Source organism: Crocuta crocuta, unplaced genomic scaffold (genome assembly GCF_008692635.1).
Source record: "Crocuta crocuta isolate KB4526 unplaced genomic scaffold, BGI_CrCroc_1.0 scaffold190, whole genome shotgun sequence".
In the NCBI taxonomy this organism is placed as follows: domain Eukaryota; kingdom Metazoa; phylum Chordata; class Mammalia; order Carnivora; family Hyaenidae; genus Crocuta; species Crocuta crocuta.
Genome location: NW_027527955.1, coordinates 10,929,123 through 10,947,051, shown reverse-complemented (window position 1 = coordinate 10,947,051; position 17,929 = coordinate 10,929,123). Strand labels below are relative to the sequence as shown.

General features: G+C 35.8%; 1 protein-coding gene across 1 annotated transcript in view; it reads right to left on the bottom strand.

Moving 5' to 3' along the window:
* The window catches only part of KPNA3 (karyopherin subunit alpha 3), a 49,027-nt gene that overhangs the window by 24,726 nt on the left and 6,372 nt on the right, over positions 1-17,929 (bottom strand). The window contains exons 2-8 of the mRNA XM_077752605.1: positions 7,840-7,929; positions 7,626-7,655; positions 7,487-7,539; positions 7,265-7,360; positions 4,318-4,403; positions 752-838; positions 219-388 (exon numbers count right to left, since the gene is read on the bottom strand). Of these exons, the coding sequence (XP_077608731.1) occupies positions 219-388; positions 752-838; positions 4,318-4,403; positions 7,265-7,360; positions 7,487-7,539; positions 7,626-7,655; positions 7,840-7,929 (612 nt within the window). The remainder of the gene's footprint in view (positions 1-218; positions 389-751; positions 839-4,317; positions 4,404-7,264; positions 7,361-7,486; positions 7,540-7,625; positions 7,656-7,839; positions 7,930-17,929) is intronic.

Here is a 17,929-nt window from a genome sequence, read left to right as displayed (position 1 = left end):
AAAAAATAAGCATTAAGGTGGACTAACATTCTTTCAGGTGCCACAATATACTCGACTTCTATTTCACAGGAGTCAAAAATTAAATATGATACGTTACTTAAAAAAATCTCATACCTGCAATGAAATCAGTATATGCATTATTTCATTCCCTGTGCATGAAACTCTAGAGCATAACATAGGGAAAATATACCATCTGGGCTTTGCAATTCTTCATTTACCTCCTGAACTGTCTCCATAGGCGGTGGGGGATCCTTATTCCTGCAGAGATTGACAATGACCCATGTGACGTTCCGAAGGAAGGTGATGGGAATGGAGGGATTGATGAAGGACAGAAGAGGTTTGACAACTCCCAGTGATATGACATAATCTCTACATTGAGGACCATCACCTACAGAAATGAAAATTGTATTTAAAAAAAAATTACATTCAGGATGAGAAAGTCTGAAATGTATGCAATGGCTCATGCTGGAACACTGATGTTCTATGTTTCCTCACCATTAGACAAGGGCATCAAGTGTTTCTGTTTCTCCAGATTTTGATTTGGAGAACACAAATTTAACCTAAAAATCCTGATAGCAAACTGCATATCTGTTTCAAGAAGTACCATCTTAAGTTAGTATTTATGAGGCAAGAAGATAGTCAACTCACATTAAAATTAGAGGAAACATAGGATGTAATGGCTATGCCAATGTAGGAAAAAAGTTAATTAAGATTCTTAATTGGAGTCTTTTTAACCCTAAATCCAACTTACCTATAATATTTCCCAAAGCCCATACTGCTTGTTCACAAACATTCTGATGTGGTGAATGGAGAAGTCTCAAAAAAAGAGGTACGGCATCTATAATAAAGAAAAACAAATATTGATACTATAAAATGTTGAGGAGTTTATAGATTTCAGACTAAGTTGATAAAACATACAGAGTCTGGGTGCGTCTGTATGGCTCTGTTGGTTAGGCAACCAACTCGATTTTGGCTCAGGTCATGATCTCATGGTTTGTTGAGTTTGATCCTCGCACTGGACTCTGTGCTGGCACAGTGGAGCCTGCTGGGATTCTCTCTCTCCTGCTCTCTCTCAAAATAAATAAATAAATAAACTTAAATATATACACACACAGACACACACAGACACACACACACACAGAGCCTGACACACTATAGTTACCTCATTATAGTTCACTGAATAACCTTTACCCTAAAAAAATTAATTTTAGTATTTCCCCTAATAATATTCAAGTAACACATGTACTGACAAAATTTAAAAGTTGCTGTATCATTAACTAAAAAAAAATAGCAATGTGAAATTTTTCCTATAATGCATTAAAAAAAAAAGAGACATCTACTCCCTAAACATATAAACTTAGAATATAATACTTTAGAGGGCACCTGGGTGGCTCAGTCAGTTGAACATACAACCTCAGCTCAGGTCATGATCTCACCACTCGAGGATTCAAGCACCACGCTGGGCTCTTTGCTGACAGCTCAGAGCCTGGAGCCTGCTTCAGATTCTGTTCTCCCTCTCTCTGCCCCTCCCCCATTGGCGCTCGCTCTCTCTCTCAAAATAAATAAACATTAAAAAAATTTTTAAATAAAGAATATAATACTTTCATCAATATGATCCCAATTGCTGATATGGTATTAAAGAACTGATTATTCTCATATCTGGCTTGCCTTGTATAATAGAAGAATTTATCACTATAATCCTTACTCTTACATAATTTATATGTTAACTTAAGTTCTAAAACAATGATATCATACCCATTCCAAGTGGGCAGCTAAACATAAGCTAGATAATTTTTTCTTAAATTTCAGTCAAGGGTGTACTACTTCCAGGCCTCTTTGCTGTATCTCTCTGCACCACCTGTATTATTTATATAACACTTAAATTAAAATCAACTCACACTTTTAACAGCTTTATTAAGATAAAGGTTTTACCTGTTAAAGTATACATGCAATGGTTTTTAGTATTTATACAGAATTGTGTAGTTACCACCACAATTTAATTTTACATTTCCATCACCCCCAAAAGAGTGTCACACCCATATAGCACTCCTACTGCCCACTCCTCCAGCTTTAGGTAACCATTTAATTTGCTTTCTGTCTCTATAGATTTTTATATCCTGGACACTTCATACACATGATATTGTCTAAGTGGTTTTTGTGTATGTGTTTGGCTTCTTTCAATTGGCATAATGTTTTTGAGGTTCCTCCATATATAGCATGGATCAGTAGTTCATCCTTTTTAAAAAATTTATGTAAATCCAAGTTAGTTAACATATAGTGTAATAATGTTTTCAAGAACAAAACTTAGTGATTCATCACTTACACATAACACCCAGTGCTCATCCCAAAAACGCCCTCCTTAATGTCCATCACACATTTAGCCCATTCTCCACCCACCTCCCCTCCAGCAACCCTCAGTTTGTTCTCTGTATTTAAGAGTCTCTTAAAGTTTGTCTCCTTCTCTGTTTTTATCTTACCTTTCCTTCCCTTCCCCTATGTTCACCTGTTGTGTTTCTTATATTCCACCTATTAGTGAAATCATACGGTATTTGTCTTTCTCTGACTTATTTAGTTTAGCAATTATGCTAGCTCCATTCACATTGTTGCTAGCAATTATCCTAGTTCCATTCTAGTTTCACCCATGTTGTTGTAAATAGCAAAATTTCATTCTTTTTGATCACTGAATAATATTCCACTACACACACACACACACACACACACACACACACACACACACACACACCACATCTTCTTTATCCATTCGTCACTCAATGGCATTTGGACTCTTTCCATAATTTGGCTATTGTTGATAGTGAGTAGTTCATTCTTTTTATTGCTGAATAGTATTCCATCATATAACAAATCTTGTTTATCTACTTATATCAGTTAATGGATATTGAGATTATTTCCATATTTGGGCCATTATGAGTAAATGTACAACATCTGTGTACAAGTCTTTGTGTGAACATGCTTTCGTATCTCTTGCTTCCATCTAGTAGTAGAAGTGCTGGGTCATATGATAACTCTATTATTAACCTTTTGACAAACTGTTTTCCAAAGGGGCTGTACCATTTTACTTTGCCACCAGCAATGTATGAGGGTTTCAACCGACTCACATTTGTAATTTAATGTTATTTATCACTTCTGTAAATAGAAGACAAGCAGCACTTACCAGCATCACAAATAGAAAGCAACCAAAAGATTAAAAATGCAAACAAAACACTGTTATTAACTTATACCTACTAGTCTCTACTGAAAGCCCTAGTCTAAAACCTGCTACCTTTTTGGTACCACTAACATCTAACTAGGAGCTTTCTCCTTTGATATTACCAAACTATCTGAGAGAGAGTAGTATTCTCCCTAACTGACACAATGTAACTTACTGCTATATCATATACTACTTAAAATCATTTTCAGTGCCACCTAAAGCCAGTTAAGTGTTACACATGTTAAGAGTACTTGGTGACATCTAATTGTTTTCAAAGTGCTTTTTTGTCAGTTTGGGTCAATATAGACTAATAACAGCCCATCCTGAGGTGGGCAAAATTTTAAAAATATAGATGTTCCAAGTTAAAAGGCATAAGCTACTCAATACACTGGAGGTACTAGAAACAGAAAATTTTTTTTAATTTTTTTTTTTTTTTAATTTCTGGGAGAGAGAGAGAGAGAGAGACAGCATGAGCAGGGGAGGATCAGAGAGAGGGGGAGACGCAGAATCTGAAACAGGCTCCAGGCTCTGAGCTAGCTGTCAGCACAGAGCCCGATGCGGGGCTTGAACCCACGAACCGTGAGATCATGACTTGAGCTGAAGTCGGATGCTCAACCACTGAGCCACCCAGGCGCCCCAGAAACAGAAATTTTAAAACCTGTCGTTAGCAGACAGTCCCTACCCAAAAAGATAAAACTATTCACTTTCAGTAACCACAATTAAAATTATTTAATGATAGATTGATGATAGCTATGGGAAAAATATCAACCATCAAAAGTAACTCCTAAAATTCACTACTTTAAAAATACTAGACGATAAAATTCAGTCTTTACAATAAACTCCACTTCCTTGCTTTTATTTTTGAGAGAGAGAGAGAGAGCACACGAGAGAGAGCAGGGGAGGGGCAGAGATAGAGGGAGACACAGAATCCAAAGCAGGTTCCCAGCTCTGAGCTGTCAGCACAGAGCCTAACATGGGGTTCAACTCGAACCGTGAGATCATGACCTGAGCCGAAGTCCAATGTTTAACCAACTGAGTCACCCAGGTGCCCCACCTTGCCTTAATTTTTTTTTTTAAATCCCAGCAAATATGGATGTTAATTTACTTACTAGACTGTACAACAGCTTGAGTCTGTGCAGAAGTTCCTGATGCTATATTAGTTAACGCCCAAGCAGCTTCAAACTGTAATGAAGGACTGTAAAACACAATAAAAAAATCTTTAGACACATAAGTACCACTTAAATTTATGACCCACAGATCTATATGGTTATCCTTTACCCTGTCCTTTAATTTCACTTTGTTATAATCCAAATGCCTGTTGGATATCTCCAACAGACTATCTCACTGGCTCCCAAAGTCAGGCAATATAAACCTACTTGTTTATGTCTAGTGACTGATAGCTGCAACATTTGGGTAGTCATTATTGTCCTTGACTCCTTTCTCTCCCATAAACATCTAATCTAAAAGTCATGTCAGTTTTACCTTCTAACTATACCTTATATTTATAGTACCACTCTTACCATCACTGTACTGGTTGAGGCCTTCACCCATTTACCTTGAATCATTGCCACAGCCTCTGTCTTAAAGCCAGGACCCCATCTGACTCCACTACATCAATCTGCTTTACACACTGGAGATAGTATTACAAGGCTGCATAATTTTACTAAAAAGATGAGATCATTACAATTTGGAATTGCAACAGGACACCTCACAAAGAAAGTGAAAACTGACCTAGCTTTCCAAAGACAGATAAAGAAAGAAAGGCACTGACAGCTGGAAATACAAATAAAAGTATCATGGGTGGAATGACCACAATGTGTATGGATGACAAGGAACAGATCAAGAGAGCAGAAGCCAAGAAAGTATGCAAAAAATGTACCGGGATGAAACTGGAAGGGTAGGTTATCCAAGTGTGTGTCAGTGGAGGGGAGGGGGAGTAGAACTCAAATCTCAAGCTTCAGAAATTGGAATTTATTCTATAGACATACTAAGTATAGAGGGCTACTATAGAGTATAGAAAATAATAATGTGAGTCCATGGTATGTAGAATTAGGATAAAAAAGGTTAAAGACTGATGGAAAGACCTACTGAAAGGAAATTATGTACATCAAGTTAGGACAGATTGGCTGTAAGAATATAAATTCCTTTAAATAGAATACCAAGGTGGGAGGGGGTGTAGTGAGCAAAAATTGAGGAGAACCAAAGGTTAGGGACTTAGAAGAAAGCTCTATAAATATCAAAGAAAGAGAGTAAGGTTGTAATATCAAAGGTTAGAGAAAGCCAAGAAGGAAAAAGGTTTTAAGGAGAATAAGTGGGAGACAGAACAAGCAGTGAGGTAAAAAAGATGGGCCAGATAGGAAAATGGAGTAGCAGATAAGAATTAGGACGAATTTTGGCAAAAGGCAGGGAATAAAGAGGATATTAGAGGTAGAGAAGAAGCTAATGAACAATAAGATCAAAGATGATGAGTTTATGCCATTCCAGGCTAGAAGAAGGGATCATTATATTAAGCTAGCCCTCGTAGCTTGGCAAAATACTGGAAATGAAGGCCTTAAACAAGAAAACAGTGAGATATACAAAATAAAATTACAAAGCAGGGAATATTCTAAGATATCATTTGAAAAAAAAGAAAATGAAGATATAGAAAAAGAATGAGTGCAATAAGTAAACAATAAATGAGCATTTATTGTAAATTTGATATTGTATAGTGTTTTGTGTATATTATTTCCATTCCTCACAACCACCTCACTTTTGTAGATGAGGTATCTGAGCTCAAAAGCCATTTAGGTTTTGGTCAATAGCAAACTCTGGATTTAAATCAATGTCTATTTGGCTCCAAGGTCTATGGGCTTTTATATGATAACACTATTTCCCATGACAAATTCATAAAATCAGATCCAAACTACTGATAATTTTCTGTTTTGGCTTTGGGTAATAGTTACACAGGTCTGTATATATTTTAGCATAATTTTTTGTATATATCCACAGACACATCCACACAAATGAGGCTATGCCAAAGGCTGGAATATAAAGCTTTTAAAAAAAAAAAAAAAAAAAAAAGGATGCAAGAAAGAGAAGGGGATCAAGGAGAAAAAGAGGGTCCCTAAAAGATAGTTTTTTAAATAGCTGAAATAAAACTTATTTTCACTTAAATAAATCTTGTTACAGAAAATATATATGATTGTGTAAAGTAAGTGTTAAGCATTTTTGAGGGACGGTCACAGCATATAATGAAAGCAGAAAGAAGTATTTCTAAATAAAAATCCTTAGTGGCAACATTTATCTAGTCAACTGAAAATTCCTTAAGATAAAATTTAGCAAAATACACCAAATTTTAGTCTAAATACTCTCAAATGCAAAACGCATTTGTTTTAAAATACTTTGTGGAGTGAAAACTCACATTTTCCCAGTTAATTCAAACTGATGAGGTTTAAGATACCGCACACCAAGATATCTCTGAACACTAATAGAAATGTGGCCACACCTTAAAAGATACAATGTAGTATTTTTTCCTTTCCATTCTGGAAAAGTATAATCTGATTTTTAATTTACTGCAAATAAAAAGCATGATATTAGACAATTAATCATGGTTGGAGTTCTGTTAAAGACTTCACAGAAGATCAGTGGATCAGGTGGAATATTCCCAGCGTAAGAGCCACTCGGTTCTGGAAATCATTCATGTTGACTCAGTCATGAGGTTAATCTATATATAGATTCATAAGCAAAGAGTGACTCAAAACACTATTTGGGTTGTTTTAAAATATTACTAAAAACAAAAACAAAATAAATAAAGACTATAAATATTTGAGGTAAGTTAGAATAGGCAATAAACAGAAGCTAAAATTTTACTAGAAAATATACACACACTTCAAATACTAAAAAAAGAAGTACTTTAGGTCTACGGAATATGATCATAGAATTAGAAAACTACATAAAAATACATGACAAATGAAATAAGTAATAAATGCAAAACCTAAATGAATCCATTGGTTAAATAATAACCCTAAGTTTTCAGTTAAGTGAAAAAAGTGAAAAAGGATTCAAATCCATACTTACTTATCATCTCTTTCTAGACATTTGACTAGAATTGGTAAAATCCCAGATTTTATTAGGTCATCAATTGGTGGGTTTCTGTCACTGGATAATAACTTTCTAGAAAAAGAAATATAAGAAATTAATTGCTGTAATTTTCAAACCATGAACAGACAGAGCAATGTATTACTTCTAGACTACTAAGATACCTATAATAATACTTCCTCTGAACAAATTAGTATTTACCTTGCAGCCTGGACAGCACTTAACTGGACCACTGGGTTATCACTTGTGGCATTCTGTAACACCAAATGTAAATTTTAGAAATTTTAAAAAAATCAATTTCAAAATACTTCAAAATGTGAATATTAAGTTAATAACATACCTGCAATATCGCTTCTAGTGTTACATTTTGCTTAAAAGGAAAAAAGACAGTTCAGGGAATAGTTTATTAGCTAAATTACATTTATTAAATAATATTCTAATAGTTATGAGTTAATATACATTATTATCATTGTAAAATTGGTCTTAGATTAAAAATGAAGTTCTCTGATTATAAAATTATTGTAAATACACCTTACAATACCAAAGTAACTTACTGCTTTAAAATCAGCATCAACATCTGAATCTTCTAAACTTTCTTCTTGGGGAACATTTCTTTTTTTCAGTAAGTGTTCATCTCTTTTGTTCTGGATAAGGATAACATGAATTAAATGTGTATACTACAAACCAATGACAGGCTACATTCTGGACTTGGTCACAAAATTACAGTAACAGTACAGCCTTCACACACACACACACAATTTATTAAACACCAATAGTTTTGACCAACATCGTGCCTCCCAATCTTTAGTAAAGATTCAAATTTGGGAATGAATTATTACTATAAAAGTCTAGCAAATACATTTCAACTAGTATGCTAGCTTTCATCTACTTACTTAAAGAAAGAAGTCACCTAGATGGGATAGAGTTTAATGCTCAAATGTTAAGGTTTGTATACTTGTTGGGAATGTGGGGAATGGGAATTCATTAGGATAAATGCTGCCTACTTGCCATCATCTCAGATTTAAATTCTTGCTATCTGGCTTTTGCAAACAAAAATTCTCTACTAGCAAATATATTTCTGTGTTTTATGGGATTTCAATTGTTTGTAATGGCAGCAACATGTGCCATTTCACATAACATATCAATCACTGGGTAAATCAATCTTTTTTAAAAAAAAAGTTTTAACGTTTTATTTATTTCTGAGAGAGAGAGAGACAGCATGAGCAAGGGAGGGTCAGAGAGAGAAGGAGACACAGAATCTGAAACAGGCTCCATGCTCTGAGCTAGCTGTAAGCACAGAGCCCAACGCGGGGCTTGAACGCACAAACCATGAGATCATGACCTGAGCAGAAGTCAGACGCTCAAACAACTGAGCCACCCAGGCGCCCCATAAATCAATCTTCTTTTAAGTTTCTAGTTTGTTTATAGAATTAGGTCTAAATAAATTAGATAAAAGTCTGAATGACTTCAAAAATCCTTTTCAATCTACAATTTCAAAGGCTATACACACACTACCTAGTCTTCAAAACATTATTTACAGAGTGTCTGGTTATAACAGAAAGTTACTGAAGAGGTATTAATACTGATGTTAAAATTCAGATCAAGTAGAAAGTTAAAGCTGCAAATATATGTATATCTAAAGCTTTCTGTATTATCTGTGTAACATCTACTTTTGTCCAGTGTAAAAGCAAGCATTTCAAACAAGCTGAGGCTTATATATGCTAATCATTAGATTACCTACCAACTTCTACTTATATCACAGCATACTTCTTTAGCAACTTCTCAATCAATTCTACATTATTTTTAAATTACTGTATCTCACAGCTATTAAAATCCACGCACTGATATTTTATAGTCTCAAGTGGCTCCCCACAAAGTACTTATCCACATTGTGTGCTTCTGGTCTGATGCACTGAGAAAATATCACTTCTATGGTATTCCTGACCAAAATCACCACCACCACCACCACCACCACCACTTGAGGAAAATAAGACAAACCTAAACCTGCCATTCTATAAAAACTAGTCTGTACTCTTCAAAATGTGTCATGAAAGATAAAGACCGAAGAAGTGCAGGATTGGATGAGATTAAAGAAACGTGACAAGTGCAATGTCTAATCCTGGATTGGATCTTAGATTTATAAGGGACATTATTATTAGGAACTAGCAAAATACGAGTTAGATCTATGAATCAGTAAATACTTATCTGTGTTAATGTGACAAATGCAATGTGGTTACATAGGAAAGCGTATGTTTTTATGAAATATGAACTGACATATTATAAGGGTAATGGGGCATTATGCCTGCAACTTACCTGTTTTAAGAAAAAGTATGTGTATGTGTGTGCAAATTAGAGAGAGAGAATAAAGCAAATAAAGAAAAAAGCTAACAAACAAGGAAGCTGGGTATTGAGTGAAGAGTGCACAGTATTTTTTGTACTACTGCAAATTTGAATTTCAAACTGTAAGTTTGAAATTGTTTCAAAACTTAAAAGAATCTATGCATTGCACTTTGTGATTTGTAACATGGTTAATTTTAAAATCTTTTATATGGCAATTTTAACATCTCTTGGAATTTATCTGAAGTTTCACTAAAGTTCATCCCATTCTATTTTTATTCTGTTTTCCTCTAATTATTTTCCAGTCTGAATAATGAAGCTTCCAAAGGGCTTTCAGGAATGGTACTCTTTCCATTCCTCCAACTCCCGCAGGTATTTCAGACATAAAAGCAATACAAAACATAAATACAACTAAAGCCTCTTAAATACAACAATGCCTAAATACAGGGGATAGCATTTTATCATGACATATGATGTTTGCAGTCTTTTTTCTTGGAAGGGGAGGTAAAGCAGCTCATTTGTATTCCTAATTTCCTAAGATTTTTTTCTTTTACCTTTTCAGCCACAAATAGGTGTTTCATGTTATTAAATTGTGCTTCTTTTGCACCCATTGATATGGACATATAATTTTCCCCTTTCATCTATAAATGTGGTAAATTAACTGACTTTCTAATGTTAAACTTAGAACCCTGCAATGTAAAATTTGCAAGTTTGCAAGACCTGGGACAAACCTTTCTTGAAAAATTTTTAATTAAAAAATTAATGTTTATTTTTGAGAGAGAGAGAGAGAGAGAGAGAGAGAGAGAGAGAGAGAATATGAGTGGGGGAGGGGCAGAGAGAGAGAGGGAGACACCAAATCTGAAGCAGGTTCCAGGCTCTGAGCTATCAGCACAGAACCCAACGCGGGGCTCAAACTCATAAAACGTAAGATCATGACCTGAGCTGAAGTCAGATGCTTAACTGACTGACCCACCCAGGTACCCCCCCTGAAATTTTTACAGGTATTCTTTACTGGATTTAATTTATTAATGTTTTATTTATAATTTTTAAACCTATGTTCATAAGTGAAACTGGCTTATAAACCCCTTTTCTCATGCTGTCTTGGTCACATTCTCAGTGTCATGGTTTTGCTAGCCTCACAGAATGAGTTGGGTAGTATTCCCTCCTTACCTTCTCTACATCATTTAATAAGGAATTATCTGTTCTTTGAATGTTTGCTGGAGTTCCATCTGCAAGATTACCTTTTTTCAAGGGGTTGGAAGAGGTTAAACATTTTTAGCTACTGATATAATTTCTTTATTTTTAGAACTCTTCAGGTTTTCATTCCTTCTTGAGTTAGCTGGGTACATTTTTTTTCCACTAGGAAGTTGTTCATTTCAGCTAAGTTTTCAAATCTATTAGCAAAAAATTACTCATGGTCAAACTGTAGTATATTGTTGGCAAAAATGGCTATAATTCCCTTTCCGATGCCTCTGCATAGTCTGGTCCTGCACCGATTCCAGGTGTAGCTGTGTGACTTGTTTTGGTAATGGGACATTATTCAAATGCACTTGAAAACTGCTTATACATCTGAGAATGTCCTCTCTTGCTGCTCTTATTCTAAAACCACCATGTGAACAGCACTGTGCTAGCCTGCTACAAGATGAGGTTATGTAGAAGACAACCAAGGACACAGCCAATACCCAGTAACTTGTGTGAGACCATCCTTAGATCATCTAATCACCAGCCAACCCACCAGTGATGAATGAGGGAGCCCAGCAGATATCAGCTGAACTGGCCTAGACTAGAAGGACCACTCTGCCAACCCATAGAATTATTAGCTGTATAATATGGCTATTGTTTTAAGCTACCTGATTTTTGAATTAGTTTATTATGCAGCAAAAACTAAGTGATATACAAATATTTTAAAACCTATGTCACATATACATTAATATGCCTTTTAAATTCCTATTTTTATTTGTTCTATATCTCTATTTACTATAAATTTCTCTTGAGAAGTATCTTTTTTAACTGTGTTCCACAGGATCTGACACGTAATTATTTTTTCTATTGTTCATTTCTGGGTAATTCTAATAGCCACTGGGATTTCTATGATGGTCAAGGTTAGAAGTGCTTTCTTTCTTTCTTTTCCTCCACAATATGAGGTTTTTGTAACTATCTTATACACAGATTTCTAATTTAATTGTATTGTGATCAGAGAACATAGTCTGTACAACACTCTGAAAATAACTGATATTTGTTTTATACTAGATTTTCCTGAAGTTTCTCAGTCCACAGAGTAGGCCAAAGGAAATAGCTAAATTTTCTTTTTTTTTTTTAATGTTTCTTTTTGAGATAGAGAGACAGCAGGGAAGGGGCAGAGAGAGGAGACAGAGAATCCCAAGCAGGCTCTGTAGCTGTCTGTGCAGAGCCCGACACAGGGCTCGAACTCACAAACCCTGAGATTATGAACTGAGTCNGAGAGAGAGAGAGAGAGAGAGAGACAGCATAAACAGGGGAGGGTCAGAGAGTGAGGAAGACACAGAATCTGAAACAGGCTCCAGACTGAGCTAGCTGTCAGCACAGAGCCCGACACAGGGCTCAAACCCACAAACCATGAGATCATGACCTGAGCCAAAGTCAGACACTTAACCAACTGAGCCACCCAGGTGCCCCTTTATTTTGCTCTTAAAACAAAATATGTGATTAAACGAATTGAGTGAGATCTAATGTCTAAATTGTAAACTACCTCAATCCCTAGTAGTTCCGTGATATCTAAAAGATGTTAAATGTTGCTGTGTTTCTCTTAAAAATTCAAAATATTCCAAATGTCCCTCTGGAGCTCCATGTTACCTCAGTGCACAGTTTGGAAATTACAGCTTTATACTATCACAAAGCCATTTTTTGAGGGGTCTTATACATGTTTTTTAGAAAACACTTGCAAATTAAGTTATTTAACTTTTCATTCCCCTCTTAATTGGTGTGTTTATTACTGAAAAGAAAATCTACCACAATGATTTTGCCTTTGACAAATTCTGCCTTATAATTTTGTCAAGTTTTGGTTTATATGTATTTGTACAACACTGGATTGCAAGTAACTTGTTCTGCTAGCGTTCTGCAAGAGAAACAAACATTGCTAATAAATTTTACTTTGATAAACAAGTAGTAAGTGATGTCAAATGTCATGTGATCATAATTGAGCCAATAGCTCCTCGTGCTCTCTCTCAGCGCGGGATTGTGGGGAAACCATCTCCCATGCTCAGATGCTTGGTCTAAAGGCACAGTGTTTGGCAGAAATCGGTAATTTTTCAGAATGTTGGAAGGTGCCCACAACTGGCACTAGTGTATTTTTTGTCACTTCAAAGCACCTGTGGACAGTCCTTTCCTTTCCATAGAAGAGTAAGCTTAGGAATGCTTTGCTTCATTCTAGGTCAGGCTGTCTGCAGATACAGACCCTTCCTTCTGCTGCCTTATTGACAATTACATTAAATACAGTATATGACAAGAGTTTATTAATACTGTACTGTAGTCAACACTGATGTGAGCATATACAATGGCTCCCATGCAGAAAAAGTTGAAAAGAAAGGCGCTAAGAAGATGATTACAGTGGAAGTTACAAAAGAAATCATCAAGAAGTACAAACGAGGTATCCGAGTAGCCAAAACGGCAAGATTTTCTAAGAAGTCTATGTCTGCATCTTGCCTGCAGAGGAGGAGGAGAAAAAGGCGAAGGAAACTCTCACTTCAAATGAGATGAGATAGATGTGTAAAATGTGGGAAACAGTGCAAAATTTTGTAGAAAAGCACCACCCAAATAAGGCTATATAAAGCAGTGCAAGCAATGAATCTGTTTAACGACAATGCAATGTCACATTTCCACAAAATCCTCAAAAGGAGGCAAAAGCAAGTGTCATTGGATAGGTTCCTTGTTACAGTTGCACAAAAAGAAAAAGATTCCATTGAGCCAATAGATAGTAGTGATTCTGTTAGTGATGGTGAAAGTCGTCCTACACAAACCCTCCTGTCTCCCTCACACCAGCCACGAAGGTTTTCAAAGGCAAGTTCAAGTTAATTTGTTTTTAAAGTTATTGTAGCTACTTAGTAAATTGTTTCTTTTATCAAAATTAAGTAATGAATCCCACATTTGAATTGAAAGCATCCTAAATAAGCCAAAATATCCTAGGGCATGAAAATCATATGCTACTCTTAATAAAAACTATGTATAACCCAAGAAAAGATAATCTCTGGGTAGGTTTCTGATGATTTAATTAGGCATTAAAGGGAGCTTCATCAAACCAGGTAAACTGTACTTTTATTTGACAATCTAGAGATTTTTATCCTCCTAGACATTGTACTACAATAAATTCAGCAACCATAAAAGGCATCTCTTTCATCAAGTGGGAGGGGAGCTCAGAAGATACTGGAACTAGTTTCAACACCTACTTTATGTCCAATCTCTCTCTCTCTCTCTCTCTCTCTCTCTCACTCACACACACACACACACACACACACACACACACAGAAAAACAGGATCAATTTCTAAAGGTCCTTTAAAAATCTATTATTATTAACTATTTAGACTTTCTATTTTCTGACTATTAGGGTCGAACCACATGGAATGTCCACTTTATATGTTAAAAAGGTTAATTATGATGCGCAATTTCTTTTTTTTTTTTATATTTTTATTTATTTCTAGGAGAGAGAGAGACAGAGCGAGCAGGGGAGGGTCAGAGAGAGAGGGAGTCACAGACTGAAACAGGCTCGAGGCTCTGAGCTGGCAGTCAGCACAGAGCCCGACGCGGGGCTCGAACCCGCGAACCGCGAGATCATGACCTAAGCGAAAGTCGGACGCTTAACCGACCAAGCCACCCAGGTGCCCCTATGATGGGCAATTTCTTAAGACTCAACCTAATATTTTTTGAGTGAACAAATTCTGTGTATTGATTTCTATATAAAGTTCTCTTTCATTCCCCAGATTTCTCTCCTTATCTTGAAAAAGTAGCTCAACACTGTATACCTGAACTTGTGGAATAAGTCACCAATCACTTCTTTTTTGTTTGTTTGTTTTAAGTTTATTTATTTACTGTCACAGAAAGAGAGAATCCCAAGCAAGCTCCACACTGTCAATACAGAGCCCAAAGCAGGATTCAAACTTACAAACCGCAACATCATGACCTGAGCCAAAGTCAGACACTTAGCCGACTGAGACACCCAGGTAGCCCCAGCACTCACTTCTTAAACATGTTACGAAAAAAATGTTTATCAGCCCCATTTTGAACGTGACATAATTAAATTTGTTTTTATCCAGCAATACATTCATTGTGTTAAATTTTTATATGGCTTTAGTTCCTGTAAAATTAAAAATAAAATTACTTTTATTTCACAGAGCACTAAAATGGAGATACAGAGAACCTGGATAAATTAAATTATATACCTAGGAAGTATCAGTTAAGATGTGAATCCAGTTTCTGGCTACAGAGCTACTTCTTAGACACATTCTACTACTTGCTATTTTTTTCTTTTAGAAGTAGCTCAACTCTGGTTGCATCTAACTGCTTCTAAATAATGCACACAAGATAAGACGTTCTCCTCAACATTAACATTTATGAAATTACACTACTGCTGTATAGACATATGGATATTCACCCACAAGTTTTATATGTTATACTTACATTTTGGCCACTCTCCTCAGTGTATTATACTTTGGTTAATTTTTTTATAACCAAAACACTACTGGTTCATCCATCATGTAAAAATCTGACAACAGAAATTATTTTTCCTGAAGGATCACTTACCTTATCAATCTTATCAAACAACTGCTGCTTTCTTTTGGATTCTCCTTTACTAATTCAAGGTTTTACAAATGATCATTTCAACAGACGCAGGAAAAGCATTTGACAAAGTACAAGATCCATTCATGAAAAAAAATCCTCAAAAAAGCAGGTTTAGAGGTAACATAATAAAGTCCATCTATGAAAAACCTACAGCTAACATCATCCTTAATAGGAAAAAACTGAGAGCTTTTCCCCTAAGGTCAGTAACAAGACAGGGATGTGTCCACTCTCCCCACTTTTATTCAACATAGTATTGCAAGTCCTAGGCACAGCAATCTGACAACAAAAAGAAATACAAGACATCCAAATCAGTGAGGAAGAAGTAAAACTCTTACTCTTTGCAGATGAATGATACTCTGTATGGAAAATCCAAAAGATTCTAGCAAAAAACTGCTAGAACTGATAAATGACTCAGTAAAGTGGCAGGATACATAATTAATACACAGAAATCTGTTGTATTTCTATATACAATGAATCAGCAGAAAGAGAAATAAAGGAAACACTCTAATTTACAATTGCACCTAAAATAATAAGATACCCAGGAATACACTTAACTAAAGAGGTGAAACACTTGTACTCTGAAAACTAGAAAACACTGATGAAAAAAACTGAAGGCAACACAAAGAAATGGAAAGACATTCCATGCTCATGGATTGGAAGAACAAACATGGTTAAAATGTCTATACTACCCAAAGTAATCCACATATATAATGCAATCTGTATCAAAATACCAACAGTAAACAACAACAAAAACAACAACCCTAAAAGGGGCACCTGAGTGGCTCAGTCAGTTAAGTGTCCGACTTCGGCTCACGTCATGATCTCATGGTTCGTGGGTTCAAGTCCCATGTTGTGCTCCATGCTGACAGTTCAGAGCCTGGAGCCTGCTTCCGATTCTGTGTGTGTCTCCCTCTCTCTCTCTGCCCCTCCCTTGTTAGCGCTCAGTCTCTCTCTCTCTCTCTCTCTCAAACATAAATAAACATAAAAAAACCCCAAAATACCAATAGCATTTTTCACACAACTAGAACAAATGATTCTAAAATTTGTATGGAACTACAAAAGACCCCAAATAGTCAAAGCAATCTTGAATAAGAAAAGCAAAGCTAGAGGCATCACAATTCCAGACTTCAAATTATACTACAATGCTGCAGTCATCAAGATATTATGGTACTAGCACAAGAATAGATATATAGGTCAATAGAAAAGAATAGAAAACACAGTAACAAACCCACAACTATATGGTCAATTAATCTTTGACAAGGCAGGAAAGACTATCCAATGGGAACAGGAGTCTCTTCAAAAAATGGTGCTGGGAAACTTGGACAGCAACATGCAAAAGAAACTGGATCACTTTCTTACACCATACACAAAAATAAATTCAAAATGGGTTAAAGACCTAAATGTGAGACCTGAAACCATAAAAATCCTAAAAGAGAACAGAGGCAATAACCTCTTTGACATCAGCTATAACAACTTTTTTCTAGATATGTCTCTTGAGGCAAGGGAAACAAAAGCAAAAATAAACCTATTTGGCCTACATCAAAATAAAAGCTTTTATACAGTGAAGAAAATAATCATCAAGACTGAAAGGCAACCTACATACAGAATGAGAGAAGATATTTGCAAATGACATATCCAAATAATATGAAGAATTTATAAAACTCAACATCCCCAAGATAAATAACCCAATTAAAAAATGGGTAGAAGACATGAACAGACATTTCTCCAAAAACACACACATGGTCAACGGACACGTGAAAAGGAGTTCATCATCACTTATCATCAGGGAAATGCAAATCAAAACTACAATAAGATTATCACCTCACCCTGTTGGAATGGTTAAAATCAAAAACACGAGAAAGAACAAGTGTTGGTAAGGATGTGGAAAAAAAGGAATCCTTGTGCACTGTTAATGGGAAAGATAACTGGGGCGGCCACTCTGGAAAACAGTATGGAGTTTCCTCAAGAAACTAAAAATAGATCTACCCTATAATCCAGCAATCACACTACTGGGTATTTACTCAAAGGATACAAAAACCCTAATTCAAAGGGATACATGGAACTCTACATTTATCACAGCATTATTTCTTATAGCCAAGATATGTAAGCAGCCCAAGTTTCCATTAATTGATGAATGGATAAAGAAGATACAGTACAGGGGCCCCGGGTGGCTCAGTCGGTTAAGCGTCCGACTTCAGCTCAGACATGATCTCATGGTTCATGGGTTCGAGCCCCACATCGGATTCTGTGCTGACAGCTCAGAGCCCGGAGCCTGTTTTGGATTCTGTGCCTCCCTCTCTCTCTACCCTTTCCCAGCTCATGCTCTGTCTCTGTCTCAAAAATAAATCAACTATTAAAAAAAAGATACAGTATATGTATATATTATTCAGCCCTAAAAAAGAATGAAGTCTTCCCATTTACAATGACATGGATAGAGCCTGGGAGTATTTTGCTAAGCGGAATAACTCAGAGAAAAAATAACAGCATATGGTTTC